This window comes from Bos taurus, chromosome 22 (genome assembly GCF_002263795.3).
Source record: "Bos taurus isolate L1 Dominette 01449 registration number 42190680 breed Hereford chromosome 22, ARS-UCD2.0, whole genome shotgun sequence".
NCBI classification, from domain to species: Eukaryota; Metazoa; Chordata; class Mammalia; order Artiodactyla; family Bovidae; genus Bos; species Bos taurus.
Genome location: NC_037349.1, coordinates 1713287 through 1732760, shown reverse-complemented (window position 1 = coordinate 1732760; position 19474 = coordinate 1713287). Strand labels below are relative to the sequence as shown.

The 19474-nt window shown below is 39.3% G+C and overlaps 1 protein-coding gene across 1 annotated transcript in view; it reads left to right on the top strand.

Annotated features, from left to right (window-relative positions):
* The window catches only part of NEK10 (NIMA related kinase 10), a 269835-nt gene that overhangs the window by 19790 nt on the left and 230571 nt on the right, over positions 1-19474 (top strand). Inside the window, 2 exon segments of the mRNA XM_059879962.1 lie at positions 8779-8902; positions 9270-9330. Coding sequence (XP_059735945.1) covers positions 8829-8902; positions 9270-9330 — 135 coding nt within the window. The 5' untranslated portion in view covers positions 8779-8828.

Genomic DNA, 19474 nt, shown 5'->3' with positions numbered 1-19474 from the left:
GTGTGTCTCTGACATCTTTCTTTTAGTATTAACCCAAATTTTAGATGACAACAGGAGATAGGAATTACTTTTGAGAGTTTCTTTTTAAAAATGGGTTTAAAATTCAAAAATGAGTCAGAACTGTGATTATGCCCATAATTGACTAGGGCTGAAAACCCCAGACCATTTGACTATCCTATAAAGTATGGAATGCTTTGTCTCTCTGATCTGAGATAATATTTGGGTTCCATGGCTGATAGGTACAGAGTAAAGATATAAATGTTTCTGTTCTTAAAGTAATATGCACTTGTACTAAGTTGCTTGGGTTGTGTCCGACTCTTTGCAACCCAATGGACTGTAGCCCGTCAGGCTCCTCTGTCCATGGGATTCTCCAGGCAAGAATACTGGAGTGGGTTGCCATTTTCTTCTCCAGGGGATCTTTCTGACCCTGGGATAGAACCCACATCTCTTATGTTTCCTGCATTGGCAGGTGGATTCGTTACCACCAGTGCCACCTGGGAAGCCCAATATGCACTTGTATTTTATATATAATCTTTCACTTCTATAACCCATTCCCCCTTTTAAGAAAAAAATAACTAAATTTCATCTTTTCCATTTAAAATCAAATGAAAGTCCCCATATGAATACATGTATTTGTGTAGCAAGTGTTACAATCTCTGGCCTCATGTATAAAATAAATGTCAGAAAATGAGTGGTTTTCTATTTTTATTTTTAGCACAGGAAACTTAAAAAAAAATGAAACTGTACAAAGAACGCAGAGAAATAGGATTTTGGGGTCTCAGTAAAGAGCCCACACCCAGCCACTCCCGTCCTCCCCTGGTTGTCCTAGAATTGACAATGACTGAGTTAGTCCTTTCAGGCACCGCATGGAGGGCAGTGGTTTTCAGAGAGTCACCTAGCATCACTGTGAAAACAATATTGTTATTTGAAAGTAGAGACCTCAGTTACCTAGAACAGTGCTAGTCAGGTGGTCTTTCAGACTAGTATGTCAATGATTGAGAAGTACAAAATTGGGAGCAAGCATTGAGAAATACTTATGGCAATTTGACATTACCATGCTGTCCAAGCACATAATCAGTGATGGACTTATTTTGCCGAATAAGATACCGCTCAGTTACAAGTGTTGGTCCATAATATATTGGAAATTAAAAAAAAAAAAACTTTATAGATAATTTGAGAAACACTGCTCATGAATATTCTCTTATTTTGTTGTTGTTGTTCAGTCCCTAAGTTGTGTCCAACTCTTTGCAACCCCATGAACTGCAGCACGCCAGGCTTCCTTGTCTTTCACTGTTTCCTGGAGTTTGCTCAAACTCATATCCACTGAGTCGGTGATAATATCTAACCATCTCATCCTCTGTCGTCCCCTTCTCCTCCTACCGTTAATCTTTCCCAGCATCAGAGTCTTTTCCAATCAGTCAGCTCTTGCATCAGGTGGCCAAAGTATTGGAGCTTCAGCTTCAACATCAGTTCTTCCAATGAATATTCAGGGTTGATTTCCTTTGGGATTGACTGGTTTGATCTCCTTGGTGTCCAAGGGACTCTCAAGAGTCTTCTCCAACACCACAATTTGAGGACTCTAATTTTCTTCCTAAAGGTTGAATAAGTTAGATCAGGGGTACCAGTCTATGGCCTATTAGGAACTGAGCTGCACAGCAGGAGGTGAGCTGCAGACAAGCAAGTGGAAGCTTCATCTGTATTTATAACCACTCCCCATTGCTCACATTGCTGAGCTCTGTGTCCTGTCAGGTCAGCAGTTGCATTAGATCCTCATGGGAGCTTGAACCCCAATGTGAACTGTGCATGTGAGGGATCTGGGTTGTGTGCTCCTTATGAGAATCTAATGCCAGATAATCTGATTCTGTATTGTATTAAGTTGTTTAATTATTTCATTATATATCACAATCTAATAATAATGGAAATAAAGTTCATAATAAATGTAATATACTTGAATCATCCTGAAACCATCCTCCCACCCCAGTCCATGGAAAAATTGTCTTCCACAAAATTGGAGCCTGGTGCCAAAAAGGTTGGGAAATACTGAGTTAGGTCATTCCTGAGTGTGTTCAATAGTATCATAACATTGCAAATACTTATCAATCCATTTGGTTTAAAAGGAAGTTTTATGAAAGAGTTTTGAACTAAAGGGATAATTACATTGGTTTTTAAAATAACTTTTATTTATTCATCCATTCGTTAATTTTTTTGTTTAATAAACATTTACTGTCACCTGCAATGTGTCTGGAGAATGTGGGAGGCCCAGTACTGCGTGCTTTTGGCCCAGGTCTGCGATGTGGGGTTTTGTGCTGGGCTCGGAGGAGGAGCACCAGACTCAGGGTTTGGGAGTCACGGGGGGCTCTAGTTCCAAAATTAACAATTGTTAAGAAGCAAATGCTTCCCAGGTGGCGTGGTGGTAAAGAACCCGCCGGCAATGCAGGAGATTTGGGTTCAGTCCCTGGGTTGGGAAGATCCCCTGGAGGAGGAAATGGCAACCCACTCCAATATTCTTGTCTGGAAAACCCCATGGACAGAAGAGCATGGCAGGCTACAGTCCATGGGGTTGCAAAGAGTCGGACATGACTGAGCAAATGAGCATACCACGCACAAAAAGCAAGTAATTCATGAACTTTGGTAAAAATGCCTGAGCCACTTGTTACAGATTGTGGCACAAATACTTTTTGATTTCACACACTGTGCTTACTCTGCCGTTTGTCTGGTGTGTGGGGATAAAGCGGACGTGGTCCCTGCCCACACGGGGCACGGAAACCAGTGACTGGCTAGAGTTCTGATGTCGATGAGCCCCATGAGGGGCTGGCTGGAACAGGGTGGAGTGGTGAGAGTGTGGGGCAAATGGGTGCTGGGGAGGCCTCAGCAAGGAGGGGACTTATGAGTTGAGGCCGAATGACCCAAAGCAGCCCGTGGGCGGAGGAGAAGGGAGGCCTGGAAGGACTCAGAGAAGTCAGTCTGAGCAGGAGAGAGGTTAGCTTGGCAGTTGGCAGCTACGGCCCCCGCCTCTGCTCCATGTGCACCTGCAGCCTGGCCCTTGAATCCCCATCAACCACACTGATCCGTGGGGGATGTGGACGTCCACAGAGGCCCCATCTCCAAGGATGGTTTGTGCCCAGGTATTGGCTTCAGAGTTTTGCTTCTAGCAGCCAGCTTTGGGTCTCTTTTTTGGGATAATTTCGTTTAAGCTACTGGAGTCTCTTTGCCCCAGTCAGCAGTGCCTGTGTCACAGAACCAAACTCAGGTCCACTAGCCCACGCACAGTAAAGCTAGTCTACTGACATCTAGCTGCAGTGAATGAAAAACCTGGCTTAAAACTCAACATTCAAAAAACTAAGATCATGGCATTCTGTCCCATCACTTCATGGCAAATAGATGGGGAGACAATGGAAACAGGGACAGACTTTATTTTCTTGGGCTCCAAAATTACCACAGATGATGACTTCAGCCATGAAATTAAAAGATGCTTACTCCTTGAAAGAAAAGCTATGACAAACCCAGACAGTGTATTAGAAAGCAGAGACATCACTTTGATGGTTTTTCCAGTAGTCATGTATGGATGTGAGAAGTGGATCATAAAGAAGTCTGAGTGCTGAAGAATTGATGCTTTCAAACTGTGGTGTTCGAGAAGACTCTTGAGGGTTCCCTGGACAGTAAGGAGATCAAGCCAGTCAATCCTAAAGGAAATCAATCCTGAATACTCATTGGAAGGACTGATGCTGAAGCTCCAATACTTTGGCCACCTGATGTGAGAAGCCCACTCATTGAAGGAGACCCTGATGCTGGGAAAAACCGAAGGCAGGAGGAGAAGGGGACGACAGAGGATGAGATAGTTGGATGACATCACCGACCCAATGGACTTGAGTTTGAGCAAACTTTGAGAGACAGTGAAGGACAGGGAAGCTTGGCATGCTGCAGTCTCTGGGGTCGCAAAGAGTCGGACACGACTGAGCAACTAAACAACAAGCTATGGTGAAGGATGGTGCAGGGGCCCAGCAAGGAGTCCAGGCAGTTAATACTCAAAAAACCTGAACTTCCTGATGCCTTTTAGCAAAGCATTTTTATTTTATTTATTTTTAAACTTTGTATTTTGTATCAGGATATAGCCAATTAACAAACAATATTGTGATAATTTCAGGTGAACATCAAAAGACTCCATTATACATATACATGTATCCATTCTCCTCCAAATTCCCCTCCCATCCAGGCTGCCACATAACACTCCACAGAGTTCCATGTGCTATACAGTAGGTCCCTGTTGATTATCCATTTTAAATACAGCAGTGTGTAGAAAGGCCAGGTTCGGGAGTCGGTGGGTCTCGGAGTGTGAGATCAGCTCCTACACAGTCGTGGTTGGTTGATGGTGAGGTTACAGGGCATTAACATCATCAATCTTCAGGTGCCAGTAGGTGCTTATGATCATCGGCTAGTTAATTTCTTCTTTATTATGTATCTGTATCTGTAAAGCAACTCAGGAAATGTGCATCAAATGCTATTATCTAGGTACTTCAGAGAGGAGCTACAGCAGAGGGTATGTGGGAGGGGTCTGCCCCAGGAATGCCCCCTAGGGCCCTGCTCCCTTACCCTGAAGGCTAGGATCTCCCCCAGGACCAACCACCCTTCCCTCAGGTTTACATGCTGGCTCTGAGGCAAACTCTGCCTGCAGGACTCTTGCCCTCACCTCAGCTCTGAGAAACACTAATTCAGAAAGTTGTTTGCTTCTAGAAAATGACTTAAGATGTGAACCGCCCTATTCCTCACCCATCAGTTTTGAATTATAGCCCTCTTGTTGTTGTTTAGTCACCAAGTCGTGTCCAGGTTAATGCGACGCGGTGGACTATACCACACCAGGATGCCCTGTTCTTCACTGTCTCCCACACTTTGCTCAAATCCATGTCCACTGAGTCTGTGATGCTATCTAAATAGTTTGGTATAGTGTAATCATTTTTGTTAATTAAATATGGGATTAAATTAAATACAGTATTTCCAACTTCTTGAATTTTTTTTTTTTTTTTCAGAATAGTTTCCATTTTAACAGCCACCAAGTGCAAAGGATTTTCTTTTTTGTCCTAAAGGCAATTGCCTGTTTCTTCTGATTCTGGTGAATTTGTTTACTGTTTAATTAAGAGAAACATTTCTAGAGAGTTATCTATTTTCATTCTTCCAGTTCACAGAATAGAAGCTAATCTTAAACTGATAAAACTATTAGAGGATTATTTCGTGTTCACCCACCAGTCAATAAAATCACAGAGATTAAACCACAGAATAAGACAAGGCATTTAGCAGTAAGACTGTGGCAGATGTGATCCTCTACCTTCAGAAGCCCAAGAGCTTTTCCACACATTTTCACATGCTAATCACTGTGACTTTGACATCCTGTTTCTAAAACAGGCTGGAGCTATGGTTTGAGCAGAATTGGAAGCCAACAGGCCAGTGTATCTGTATGGAACTTTCCCTCTGTTCTTGAAGGAAAGGTGAAGTTAGATTATATTTATTTTGACTGGATTTCCATTTATTTTAGAACTTTTGGGGCATTTTAATATTTATATATGAAAATGGATCTTTTGCTGTTGAAAAATTATGTACAGATCATTCATTCTTCCTTTTTCCCTCCCTACCCTTCCCTTTATTACTCCCTTTCTCCTTTCTTTCTTTTAAACAGATGCTAAAACAAATCTTGTGCTTCCCTGGTGGCTCAGAGGTTAAAGTGTCTGCCTACAATGCGGGAGACCTGGGTTCGATCTGTGGGTCGGGAAGATCCCCTGGAGAAGGAAATGGCAACCCACTCCAGTATTCTTGCCTGGAGAATCCCATGGACAGAGGAGCCTGGTGGGTCGCAAAGAGTTGGGGTCGAAAAGAGTTGGACACGACTAAGCGACTTCACTCACTCACTCAAAACAAATCTTTGTCTGAATATCTCACAAAACATATTTTAAAGTTCCTAAGTGGGTTTTTCTTTGTAGTAGAAGCCTATATCTGAGTAGCCTCTTTTATCTTTAGTACTTTTCAATCTGAGATTGAACATAGTACACATTCAATAAATATTTGTTGAAAGAATAAATCCATGGTTTTAGGTCCTGGGCACAGTCCTAAAATACTGTTATTGTACTTTGCTTAATGTGCATCTGTGATGAGAACCTTGGTCTTCAGCTCAATTCCAGCTGAACTATTTGTTACAAATATGCAACTATACTGGGAAAATAATTTTAAATCCTTAGATATACTGTCTTTGTTCATTTTACAAAATTAAATTTTGCTTGATTCTGTTGCAGTAAAACACCCATTCCTTTTGCCTCTAAGTACTTCTGAAACCCCACTCCAGTACTTTTGCCTGGAAAATCCCATGGACGGAGGAGCCTGGTGGGCAGCAGTCCATGGGGTCGATAGAGTCGGACACAACTGAGCAACTTCACTTTCACTTTTCACTTTCATGCATTGGAGAAGGAAATGGCAACCCACTCCAGTGTTCTTGCCTGGAGAATCCCAGGGAAGGGGGAGCCTGGTGGGCTGCCGACTCAAAGAGTCAGACACGACTGAAGCGACTTGGCAGCGCTTCCGAAACACTTGGATTTTGACCATTAATTGTATAATACATTAAGGCATGGAATTATAGGACAACAATGCATACTTTTTCATGCCTGAAAAACACTCTGAAGTCAAGCAGTAGCATTGAAGCACAACTGGAAAATTTTACATTCAATCAAGAACTAAACCAATAGTATGTTTAATTTTGTATGTTCCATGTAATTGAAAGTATGGGTATCTTCAACTTTTTTTTGGTTTCTATTCTGGAAACAAAAACAACTTAATCAGAAATTGATTAATGAAGGGCTTTATTAAATAAATTATTCTCCATTGTTGAACTCATACTAACCTTTTGAGTAGTGGTGGAAAGAAGTATTAAAGCTTATCCTAGGAAACTGAAGTCGCTCAGTTGTGTCCGACTCTTTGAGACTCCATGGACTGTAGCCTACCAGGCTCCTCCGTCCATGGGATTTTCCAGGCAAGAATACAGGAGTGGGTTGCCATTTCCTTCTCCAGGAATCTTCCTGACCCAGGGATTGAATCTGGGTCACCCACATTGTAGGCAGACGCTTTAACATCTGAGCCACCACCTGATCAGATCCTAGGAAGGGTGACCATAATGATGACAAGGCTTAATTCAGAAGAGTGAGGTGCTTACTGTCTTGTATTCCCAGGCTGGATGCCCCACTGTCTGAATTGTTAAAAACAAAACTTAATTGAGTACATTTTAAAGATCTTATTGGCTTTATTCATCAATTAATGAACTGGACAGCATTCTGTCTAGCAGATAGAAAGTAGCTCTAAGGAACTGTACAAAATGAAAGACTTTTTATAGGCAGAAGGAGATAGGAATGAAGTTATACTAGTCAAAAAGCAGATTGGTTATTGCAATGTTACTTTTCCCAAAGAGGATGGAGGGTTTTATCAGGCTGCTTACCTAACTAGTGCTAATCAGGAGATTCCTTATTGGCTAGTTTAAGTTTCCATCTTGGGGAGAGCTGAAATTGTAATTTAGTTTGGTTGACCCCAGGGTTAGCATGAATGACTATTTTGATTGTGAGCCCATTGTCTTGTTTTAAACAGGATGCTTAAGTGAGTTCAGGGACTGTGCAAGGCTGACCCAGTTCTGGCAGAAGAGATTATGGCTGTAGTTGTCCCACGTGGGGATTCAGCCTGAAAGTTTTAGGCATTCTGGAAATCCAAGGATATTTTGTGTGTTGCCCTTGACACTGTAATGCATTGGCAAGTGCAGTGCATTTGGTGGAGCTTTCTCTGGAATTTTTAGGGACATGACCCACAATGGGTTCTCAAGGCAAGAATACTAAAGTGGTTTGCCATTCCCTTCTCCGGTACTTTGGCCACCTGATGCGAAGAGTTGACTCATTGGAAAAGACTCTGATGCTGGGAGGGATTGGGGGCAGGAGGAAAAGGGGACAACACAGGATGAGATGGCTGGATGGCATCACCGACTCGATGGACGTGAGTTTGAGTGAACTCCGGGAGTTGGTGATGGACAGGGAGGCTTGGCGTGCTGTGATTCATGGGGTTGCAAAGAGTCGGACATGACTGAGCGACTGAACTGAACTGACCCACGATGAGAGAGGAGCTCCCTAAACTAGCAGTGTGCTGTTAAGGAAACTTACCGAGAAAGACAAGTAAGATGGCATAAAAGTGTCGGTGGGACTTCAGGTATTTGCTTATAAATATTTTGGAAACCCCAAATATGGACACTTTTCCTGGCAAGCAGAAAAGTACTTGTTGGGGGTAATGAGTCAGAATATTTGAAATCAAGAATGACTCAGAAAATATAGGCTCAGGTTACTACTATAATTGACTTCCCTTGTGGCTCAGACAATAAAGTATTTGCCTACAATGTGGGAGACCCCAGTTCGGTCCCTTGGTCAGGAAGATCCTCTGGAGAAGGAAATGGCAACCCACTCCAGGACTCTTGTCTGGAAAATCCCATGGAGAGAGGAGCCTGGTAGGCTACAGTCCATGGGGTCGCAAAGCGTTGGACACGACTGAGCAACTCACTTTCACTTTTCACTACTATAATTATAAACTATGCCCTAAATGTATCCAGAGGCCTTTGAATGATAAATAGTAAATGTTACTCATATTAGCATTTTTATTATTGTATTAGAAGTAAATGTTAGTTTGTGCATATTTAAATAAATGTTTTAAGTGGATTTGCATTAATTGAGAATATTTTGGAGCACACAAGCCAACTAAAGTTTTTCCTTCCAGTTTACTTTGAAAGGAATGCGATGTTAATTCTGGGGCATTGATGGTTTACAATGCCTGATCAAGACAAAAAAGTGAAGGCCACTGAAAAATCAACTGATAAAAAACAGCAAGGAGTCAGCATCAGGTAACACCATACTGAGTTTTTGCTTATTATTAACTCAAGCAGTGACCAGCAACCACGGTGTAGATCCTTGACAACTCCTACTCTGGGGTAGAGTCTCCACTGAAATGTTTGCCCTTTTTAACCCTCTCCAGTATTCTTGCCTGGAGAATCCCATAGTCAGAGGAGCTTGGTAGGCTACAGTCCATGGTGTCGCAAAAAGTCAGACACGACTGAGCGACTTCACTCACTAAAGAGACGTTTGGTTTGTATATGTTTCAGTCTATAAAAGCAGGCCTCCAAGTGGCAGGGGTCCATGTTACTAGTGGGTAGCACAACTGGTTCACCCAGAGTCTTCTGTCGGTTGACACTGTGTTATTCTTTCTCCTAGGGACTATTCAGATCTTAAAAGACTTCTGTGCCTTTTGAACGTTCAATCAAGCAAGCAACAGGTAGTGTTTTCAAAGAATGCACGTCCATTAATGACAGAGAAATCACGTTTCCAAAGGATCCATTGAACATCTTATGACGATACATCTATTTTCCTTTGTTCTTTCACGTGTTTCATCTTTCTTCCAGTTGTTTCTCTCATACCTGGTTCAGGGGCATCCACAGCCTTTTTATTTCTCTGCTCTCATGCCTGGTGCTAACCTGCAAAATGCATCAATATAGAAAGGATACGTTCTTCTATTGAATGCTCAGTGTTTGACCCTGCAGAGCTCTAGGGGAGTTGATTTCTCCAAAACACTGTACATCCCGTTTTCCTTCTCCCCTTCCCTGCTGCTGCCAACACAGCACCCCTCTTGATACTTGCTGCAAAGAATATCTCACCAAAAACAGGGGAAATGAAGGAGTGAGTTTTGACTATTTTTACAATAGCATTTTTTTTTTTTTTTAATGGAAAGAATGGTACTGCCACTTGAATTTATCTCTAGATGTTTTTTTGGTTTAGCTTCTGTAAGACTTTGGAGAGGCGTGAGATTAGAGGCTATCCGTGAAGGCTTGGGGAATAACACAGAAATGCTAATAGCAATGAAAACAGCAGATACTTATTTAGCATGGTCAATTAGTAAATGACAGAGCTGGGATTTGAACCCTGGGAGCAAGATTCCAAAGTCTACTGTGGTAAACTTGTTTAGGCAAATTTGTTTATGAGCTCACGTGGTAATACAGCCCTACTGGCTTTTGTTGTATCTACTAAACTTACCAGAGACCTATAGCAGTAAAAAAAATTTTTATTGAAGTATAATTGATTAACAATATTATATTAAATTCAGTTGTATAGCATAATGATTCACTCTTTTAAGATTATACTCCGTAAATCTTTTAAGATATTGGCTATATTTCCTGTGCTGTATAATATATCCTATTAGCTTATTTGTTCTATACATAGTAGTTTGTACCTTTTAATCCTCTATGCAGGTATCACCCCTCCCCATTCCCCTCTCCCCTCTGGTAACCACTAGTTTATTCTCTGTATCTGTGAGTCCGTTTCTGTTTTGTTATACAGCAAGTCCCCCTTCAATGAATGAGTTATGTTCCCAGAGTGCATTCGTAAGTCCAATTTGTTCGTAAGTCCAACGAAATTAGCCTAGGTACCCAACTATCACAATTGGCTATATAGTACAGCACTGCGATAGGTTTATAATACTTTTCACACAATTAATACATAGAAAACACACACACACACACAAAGAAAACATTTAAAATCACACAGTACAGTACCTTGGAAAGTGCAGTGGTACCAGCTACATCACTGCTGCTTGTACACTTGCTTCTAGACTTCCTGGGCTTGAAATAAAGATACCGTTCTCTGGCAATGGCACCCCACTCCAGTATTGCCTGGAGAATCCCATGGATGGAGGAGCCTGGTGGGCTACCGTCCATGGGGTCGCTAAGAGTCGGACACGACTGAGCGACTTCACTTTCACTTTTCACTTTCATGCATTGGAGAAGAAATGGCAACCCACTCCAGTGTTCTTGCCTGGAGAATCCCAGGGACAGAGGAGCCTAGTGGGCTGCCATCTGTGGGGTCGCACAGAGTTGGACACGACTGAAGTGACTTAGCAGCAGCAGCAGCAGCATACAGTACTGTACAAAAGCACAACCACTTGTAGAGGATGCATACCTGTGATAATGTATGCCAGACATGTGAAATAGCTTTACGTGATTGGACATGCATGTCCAATTCACATTTTTGAAAGTTTGCAGCTTGAAGGTTTGTATATAGAGGACTTACTACATTTATATATTTTTTTAGAGTCCACATTAAAGCGGTAACATATAGAATTTGTCTTTCTCTGATTTATTTCACTAAGGATAATAATTTCTAGGACCATCCATGTTGTTGCAAATGACAATATTTATTTTCCTTTACAACTGAGAGAATTTCATTTTGTGTGTGTGTGTGTATACATTAATCTGTTGATGGACACTTAGGGTACTTCCATACTATGGCTATTGTAAATAATACTGCAATAACATTAGGGTGTATGTAGCAGCAGCTTTTCAAATTAATGTTTTCATTTTCCTTGGATATGTACCCAGGAGTGGAATTTCTATATCACATGGTAGTTCTGTCTTTAGCTTTTTGAAGAATTTCCATACTGTTTTCCATAGTGGCTGTACCAATTTACATTCCTGCCAACATTATTCCCTTTTCCCACATCCTTGCCAACATTTGTTATTTGTTGTCTTTGTCATGAGAGCCATTCTGATGGATGTGAGATGATATCTCATTGTGGTTTTGATTTGCATTTCCCTGATCATTAGCAAGGTTGAGCATCTTTTCATGTGCCTGTTGGCTATCTGTTTGCCTTCTTTTGAAGTATGTCTATTTAGATCTTCTGCCCATTTTTTTAATCAGTTTTTTAAATATTGAAGTTGTATGAACTGTTTATATATTTTGGATATTAACCCTTTACTGGTCATCATCATTTGAAAATATTTTTTCTCATTCAGTAGGTTGTCTTTTAATTATGTTGATGGTTTTCTTTGCTGTGCAAAAGCTTTTAAGTTTAATTATGTCCCATTTGTTTATTTTTTTCATTTCCTTTAGGAGACAGAGCCAAAAAATCTTGCTACAATTTATGTCAGAGTGTTTTTAGGAGTTTATGGTTTTCAGTCTTACATTTAGATCTTTGATCTATTTTGAGTTCATTAGAGAATATATTCTAATTTCATTCTTCTACATGTACCTGTTCAGTTTTCCCAGCACCAGTTACTGAAAGACTGTCTTTTCCCCACTGTATATTCTTGTTTCCTTTGTCATAAATTAATTGATCATTTAAGTGTGTGGGTTTTTTTCTGGGTTCTTGATCTATGTGTCTCTTTTGCTGCCAACAACTTACTGTTTTTCATTAATTTTGTTTTTTAATTGGTAGAAAATTGCTTTTACAATTTTGTGTTTGTTTCTGCCTTACAACAATGCAAGTAAGTCATAATTGTATGTATATCCCTTTCCTCCAGAGCCTTCCTCCTCTCCTCCCATCCCACCCCTCTAGGTCATCACAGAGCACCAAGCTGGGCTCCCTGTATTATTTAGCAACCTGTCACTAGCTATCTGTTTTACACATGTATTGTATATATGACAAAGCTACTTTCTCAATTTGACCCACGCTCACCTTCCCCTGCTGTGTGCACAAGTCCATTCTCTACTAAGTTCATAAATGCATTTTTCTAGATTCCATATATATGTGTTAATATGTGATACTTATTTTTCTAGTTTTTACTTACTTCATTCTGTATAATAGGCTCTAGTTTCATCCGCTTCACTACAACTGACTCGAATGCATTCCTTTTTGTGGCTGAGTAATATTCCATTGTATAAATGTACTACAACTTCTTTATCCATTCATCTGTCGATAGACATCTAGGTTGCTTACATGTCCTAGCTGTTGTAAATATTGCTTCAGTGAACATTGGGGTACATGTGCCTTTTAGAATTGTGGTTTTCTCAGGGTATGTGCCCAATAGTGGGATTGCTGGGTCATATGGTAGATTTATTTCTAGTTTTTAAAGGAATATCTATACTGTTTTCCATAATGGCTGTATCAGATTACATTCCCACCAACAGTGCAGGAGGATTACCTTTTCTCCACATCCTCTCCAGCATTTATTGTTTGTAGATTTTTTAATGATGGACATTCTGACTCATGTGAGGTGATACCTCAATGTAGTTTTGATTTGCGTTTCTCTAATAATGAGTGATGTTGAGCAGCTTTTCATGTGTGTGTTGGCCATCTGTATGTCTTCTTTGGAGAAATGTTTGTTTAGGTGCTGCCCATTTTTTGATTGGGTTGTTTTTCTAATATTGAGCTATATGAGCTGCTTTTATATTTTGGAGATGAATCCTTTGTCAGTTTCTTTGTTTGGAATTATTTTCTCCCATTCTGAGGGTCGTCTTTTCATCTTCTTTATAGTTTCCTTTGCTGTGCAAAAGCTTCTAAGTTTTATTAGGCCCCATTTGTTTATTTTCCTTTTTATTTTCATTAGTCTAGGAAGTGGGTCAGAGAGAATCTTGCTGTGATTTATAACAAAGAGTGTACTGCCTATGTTTTCCTCTAAGAGCTTTTACAGTTTCTGGCCTTACATGTAAGTCTTTAATCCATTTTGAGTTTGTTTTTATGTATGGCGTTAGGAAGTATTCTAACATGTAGCTCTCCAGTTTTCCCACTACCACTTATTGAAGAAGCTATCTTTCTCCATTGTATTTTTTTGCTTCCTTTGTCAAAGATAAGGTACTTACAAGTACATGGGCTTATCTCTGGGTTATCTATCTTGTTCCATTGGTTTATATTTCTGTTTTGTGCCAGTATCATACTGTCTTGATGACTGTAGCTTTGTAGTATAATTTGTAGTCAGGGACGTTGATTTCTCCAACTCTGTTTTTCTTTCTCAAGATTGATTTGGCTATGCAGGGTCATTTGTGTTTCCATACAAATTGTGAAATTTTTTGTTCTAATTCTGTGAAAAATGACCTTGGTAATTTGATAGGGATTGCATTGATTCTGTAGATTGCTTTGGGTAGTATAGTCATTTTGACAATATTGATTCCTTCAGTTCAAGAGCATGATATATATCTATCGATCTGTTTGTATCATCTTTGATTTCTTTCATTAGTGTCTTACAGTTTTCTGCATACAGGTCTTTCATCTCTTTAGGTAGGTTTATTCTTAGGTATTTTATTCTTTTTGTTGCAATGGTGAATGAGATTGTTTCATTAATTTCTCTTTCTGATTTTTCATAGTTAGTATATAGAAATGCAAGGGATTTATGTATATTAATTTTATATCCTGCCACTTTACTAAATTCATTGATTAGCTCTAGTAGTTTTTGTGGCATTTTTAGGGTTTTCTATGTATAGTATCATGTCATGTGCAAACAGTGAAGGTTTTACTTCTTCTTTCCAATCTGGATTCCTTTTTCTTTTCTGATTGCCATGACTAGGACTTCCAAAGCTATGTTGAATAACAGTGGTGAGAGTGGGCACCCTTGTCTTGTTCTTGATCTTAGAGGACATGCTTTCAGTTTTTACCATTGAGAATAATACTTGCTGTGGTTTGTCATCTATGGCCTTTATTGTGTTGAGGTACATATTCTTTCTGTGCCCACACTCTTGAGAGTTATTATCGTGAATGGGTGTTGTGTTTTGTCAAAAGCTTTCTCTGCATCTATTGAGATTATTATATGGTTTTTATCTTTCAATTTGTTAATATGGTGTATCACATTGATTTGTGTATATTGAAGAATCCTTGTGTCGATCAACCCCACTTAATCATGGTGTATGATCCTTTTAATATATTGTTGAATTCTGTTTTCTAGAACTTTATTGAGGGTTTTTGCATCTCTGTTCATCCATGATATTGGACTGTGATTTTCTTTTTTTGTGGTATCTTTGTCTGGTTTTAGTATCAGGGCGATGGTGGCCTCATAGAATGAGTTTGGGAGTTTTCCTCCCTCTGCAATTTTGGAACAGTTTGAACAAGATCGGGGCTAGCTCTTCTCTGTACCTTTGATAGGATTCTCCTTTCTCCAGTCTCTCACTTCAGTCTCTATGTGTTCCTAGGTCTGACATGGGTCGTTTTTAGACAGTATATATATATGGGTCTTGTTTTTGTATCCATTCAGCCAGTCTGTTTCTTTTGGTTAGAGAATTGAATCCATTTACATTTAAGATAATTATTTTTATATATGATATATATATATATAAATATATAATTATTTATATATATGATCTATACACATATATAATAATTATATATGTGATATAGATCACATGTGTGATTTATATATTATATATGATAATTATTTTAATATATGATTTATATATTTATATATATGATAATTACTTATATATATGATATATATTACCATTTGCTCTATATATTTGGGCTTGTTTTTGTAAGTCTTTTCTTTCTCTTGTGTTTCCTATCTAGAAAAGTTCCTTTGGCATTTGTTATAGAGCTGGTTTGGTGGTGAATTCTCTTAACTTTTGCTTGTCTGTAAACCTTTGTTTTCTACGCCAAATCTGAGTGAGAACCTTGCTGGGTAGAGTAATCTGGGTTGTAGGTTTTTTTCCTTTCATCGGTTTAAGTATATCTTGCTGCTCCCTTCTGGCCTGCAGAGTTTCTGCTGAAAGATCAGCTGTTACCCTGATGGGGATTTCCTTGTATTCCCTTGTTGCTCTCCCCTTGCTTATTCTTTGTGTTTAATTTTTGTTAGTTTGATTAATATGTGTCTTGCTTTTTTTCTTTTTGGGTTTATCCTGTATGGAACTCTCTGGGATTCCTGGAATTGGGTGGCTATTTATTTTCCCCTGCTGGGGAAGTTTTCAACTATAATCTCCTCAAATATTTTCTCATATCTTTTTTTTTTCTTCTCCTGGAACCCCTCTAATTCAAATGTTGGTGTGCTTAATGTTGTCCCAGAGGTCTATGAGACTATTCTCATTTATTTTCATTCTTTTTTTTCAGTATTCTACTATGCTTCAGTTATTTTCAACTTTAAATCTTCCAGCTTACTTATCTGTTCTGATACTGATCCCTGTAGTGTATTTTTTAAATTTTATTTCAGTTAGTATGATGTTCATTGTTGATTTTCTGTTCTTTATTTCTTCTAGGTTCTTAAATGTTTCTTGTATCTTCTCAATCCATGCCTCCATTCTGTATATTTGTGCCTCCATTTTATTTACAAGGTTTTGAGTTATCTTTACTGTCATTACTCTGAATTATTTTTCAGGTAGATTTCCCATTTTCTCTTCATCTGTTTTGTCTGGTGGTTTTTACCATGTTCCTTCACCTGCTGCATGTTTCTCTGTCTTTTCATTTTGTTTAATATACTGCATTTGGGGTCTCCTTTCCACAAGCTGTAAGGTTGTAGTTATTCTTGTGGAGTCCACCTCCAGTGTGTGGGGTTGGACTTGGCTGGAGGAGGGGGACTAGTTCCTGTGTTCTGGTGGTTGAAGCTAGATCTTGTCTCTCTAAAGGCAGTGTTGGGCCCAGTGGTATGTTATGGGGAGTCTGTGAGCTTGGTACGTCATACCAAGTAGCAGCCTGTCTACTAGTGGGTACAGTTGTGTTCCTGTTTTGCTAGTTGTTTGATGTGGAGCATGCAGCCCTGAAGCTTGCTGACCTTTGGGTGGGGCCAGGTCTTAGTGTTGAGATGGAGGCCTTTGGGAGAGTTCTTGCCGATTAGTATTCCATAGGGTTGGGAGTCCTCTGGTAATCCAACATCCTGGACTTGGGTCTCCCACCTTGGAGGTTCAGACCTGACCCCTTGCTGGAGCACCAAGACTCTACAAGTCACACAGCACAGAAGGGAAAAAGAAAATAGGGGAAAATCAAACCAAACTACTACTAAAAAAAAGAACAGACAGACAAAACCCCAAGAGAAAACCCCATATTTGCAAGTGTGCCCATCTCTGGGATCATAGACCACAGCCAACTCATCCCACTTGTGAAGGCTGGATCCTGGAGGCTGGGAACATGTGGAGTTAGAGGGTCTCCAGGAGTTTGAGGGTCCCTTTGACAATGATCTCTTGCCTTTTTGGCAGATCCAGGCTTTCCCCTGGACTCCCTCACTTGCATTGTACAGAGGGAGGCAGAGTCAACCCCAGTCCTTCATAGGAGTCAACCCCAGTCCTCTCCCTGGGGGTCGGACTCCCAAAGCCTGAGCCTCAGCACCCAGCCCTGACTCTCTGTGGTGGGTGTCCAAACAACTTCTCTGCTGGGAGATGCCAATTGGCATTGATCTCTGTGCCAAATTCTCTGTGCTTTGTCTTCTATGTACTTGTTGCTGCACTCCTCTCTGAGGTTCCAAAGCTCCCCTTGTCCCCGTCTGTGAGGGGGTTTCCAAGTGTGTGAAAACTTTTCCTCCTTCACAGCTACCTCCCCATGGTACAAGACCCATCCCTTTTTCTTTGTATCTTTATTTTCATTCCTTTTTCCTACCACTTTATGTAAAGTTTAGCTTGCCTTTTTGGAAGTCTGAGGTCTTCTGCTAGTGTTCAACAGGTGTTCTGTAGGAGTTGCTCCACATGCAAATGTATTTTTATGTATTTGTGAGGAGGAAAATAATCCACATCTTACTCTTCCACCATCTTCAACCCCCATCCATACTAGTTTGATTACTTGTATCTTTGTAGTATCGTCTTAAGTCAGGGGCTGTGATCCCTTCAACTTTGTTCTTCTTCTTTTTTTCTCAACATTGCTTTGGCTATCCAGGGTCTTTTATAGTTCCATATGAATTTTAGGATTATTTGTTCTAGATCTGTGAAAAATATCATGGGTACTTTGACAAGGATTCCACTGAATCGTGTCTGACTCTTTGTGACCCCCACGGACCATAGAGTCCATGGAATTCCCACAAGGGGCTTCCCTGATGGCTCAGCTGGTAAAGAATCTGCCTGCAATGTGGGAGACCTGGGTTCAGTTCCTGGGTTGGGAAGATCCCTTGGAGAAGGGAACAACAGCTAGTCACTCCAGTATTCTGGCCTGGAGAATTCCATGGAATGTATGGCCCATGGAATCACAAAGAGTTGGATACAGCTGAGCGACTTTCCCTTTCACTTTCCACTAAATCATAGATTGCTTGGGTAATAAGTGCATTTTAACAGTATTAATTCTTATAATCCACAAACATAGCATATCTTTTCATTTCTTTGCCTTTAATTTCCTTCATCAGTATCTTGTAGTTTTCAGAGTAAAGGTTTTTTACCTCCTTAGTTAAATTTATTTCTAGGTATTTTATTCTTTTTGATGCAGTTATAAATGGGATTGTTTTCTTGCTTTCTCTAATAGTTCATTTTTAGTGTATAGGAAAGCAACAGTTTTGTATATTAATTTTATATCTTAAAACTTTACTGAATTCATTTATTAGTTCTAATAGTGTTTGGTTGGAAACCATAAGGTCTTTTATATATATATATATATATACATATGTATATATATATATGATGTTATCTGCAAATACTGAAAGTTTTATTCATATATATATATATATATATATATATATAATGTTATCTGCAAATACTGAAAGTTTTATTCTTCCCTTCCAATTGGGATGCCTTTTATTTGTTTTTCTTGTCTGATTATTGTGGTTAAATGCAGGTGAAGAGAGTGGGCACCCTTGTCTTTTTCATGATTTTAGAGGAAAAACATTCAGCTTTTCATCATTGAGTATGACGTTAGGTGTGAGTTTGTTATATATGTTCTTTATTATGTTGAGATATGTACCCTGTACCAACTTTGATGGAAGTTTTTATCACGAATATATGTTAAATTTTCTCCAATGCTTTTTTCTGAGTCTACTGAGTCTACTGAAGTGATCATATGATTTTTATACTCCTTTTGTTAATGAGATGTGCTATATAATTTGTTTTGTGTATTTCCTTGTGACCTTGGAATGAATCCAAGTTGATCATGGTGTATGACCCTTTTATGTATTATTGAACTTAGTTTGCTAATATTTGTTGAAAATTTTTGCCTCTATATTCATCAGAGATATTGGCCTGTAGTTTCTTTCTTTCTTTCTTTTTTTTTGTAGTGTCTATTTTTGGTATCAGAATAATGGTGGCCTTATACAATGAATTTGGGAGTGTCCCCTCCTCTTCAATCTTTGTGAATAGATTGAAAAGGATAGGCATTAAATCTTCTTTGTAAGTTTGGTATTAATAGAATTCTCCTGTGAACCTGCTTGGTCCTGGACTTTTGTTGGCTGGGAGTTTTTAAAGCTATTAATTAAATTTTACTACCAGTGATCTGTATATTCAGATTGTATATTTCCTGATTTGGTCTTAGAAGATTGCATATTTCTAGAAATATATCCATTTCTTCTAGGTTTTCCAATTTTTGGCACATAACTGTCTGAAATATTCTCTTGGGATTTTTCTATCTCTTTAATATAGGTTGTTATTGCTCCTGTTTTATTATTTTGTTTATTAGAATCCTCTCTCTTTTCTCTTGGTGAATCTAGCTACAGGCTTATCAATTTTATCTTTCCAAACAACTGCCCTTAGAGTCATTGATGTTTTCTTTCTTGCTTTTTTTTTTGGTTGCTATTTTATCTCCTCTCTGATCTTTATTATTTCCTTGGGCC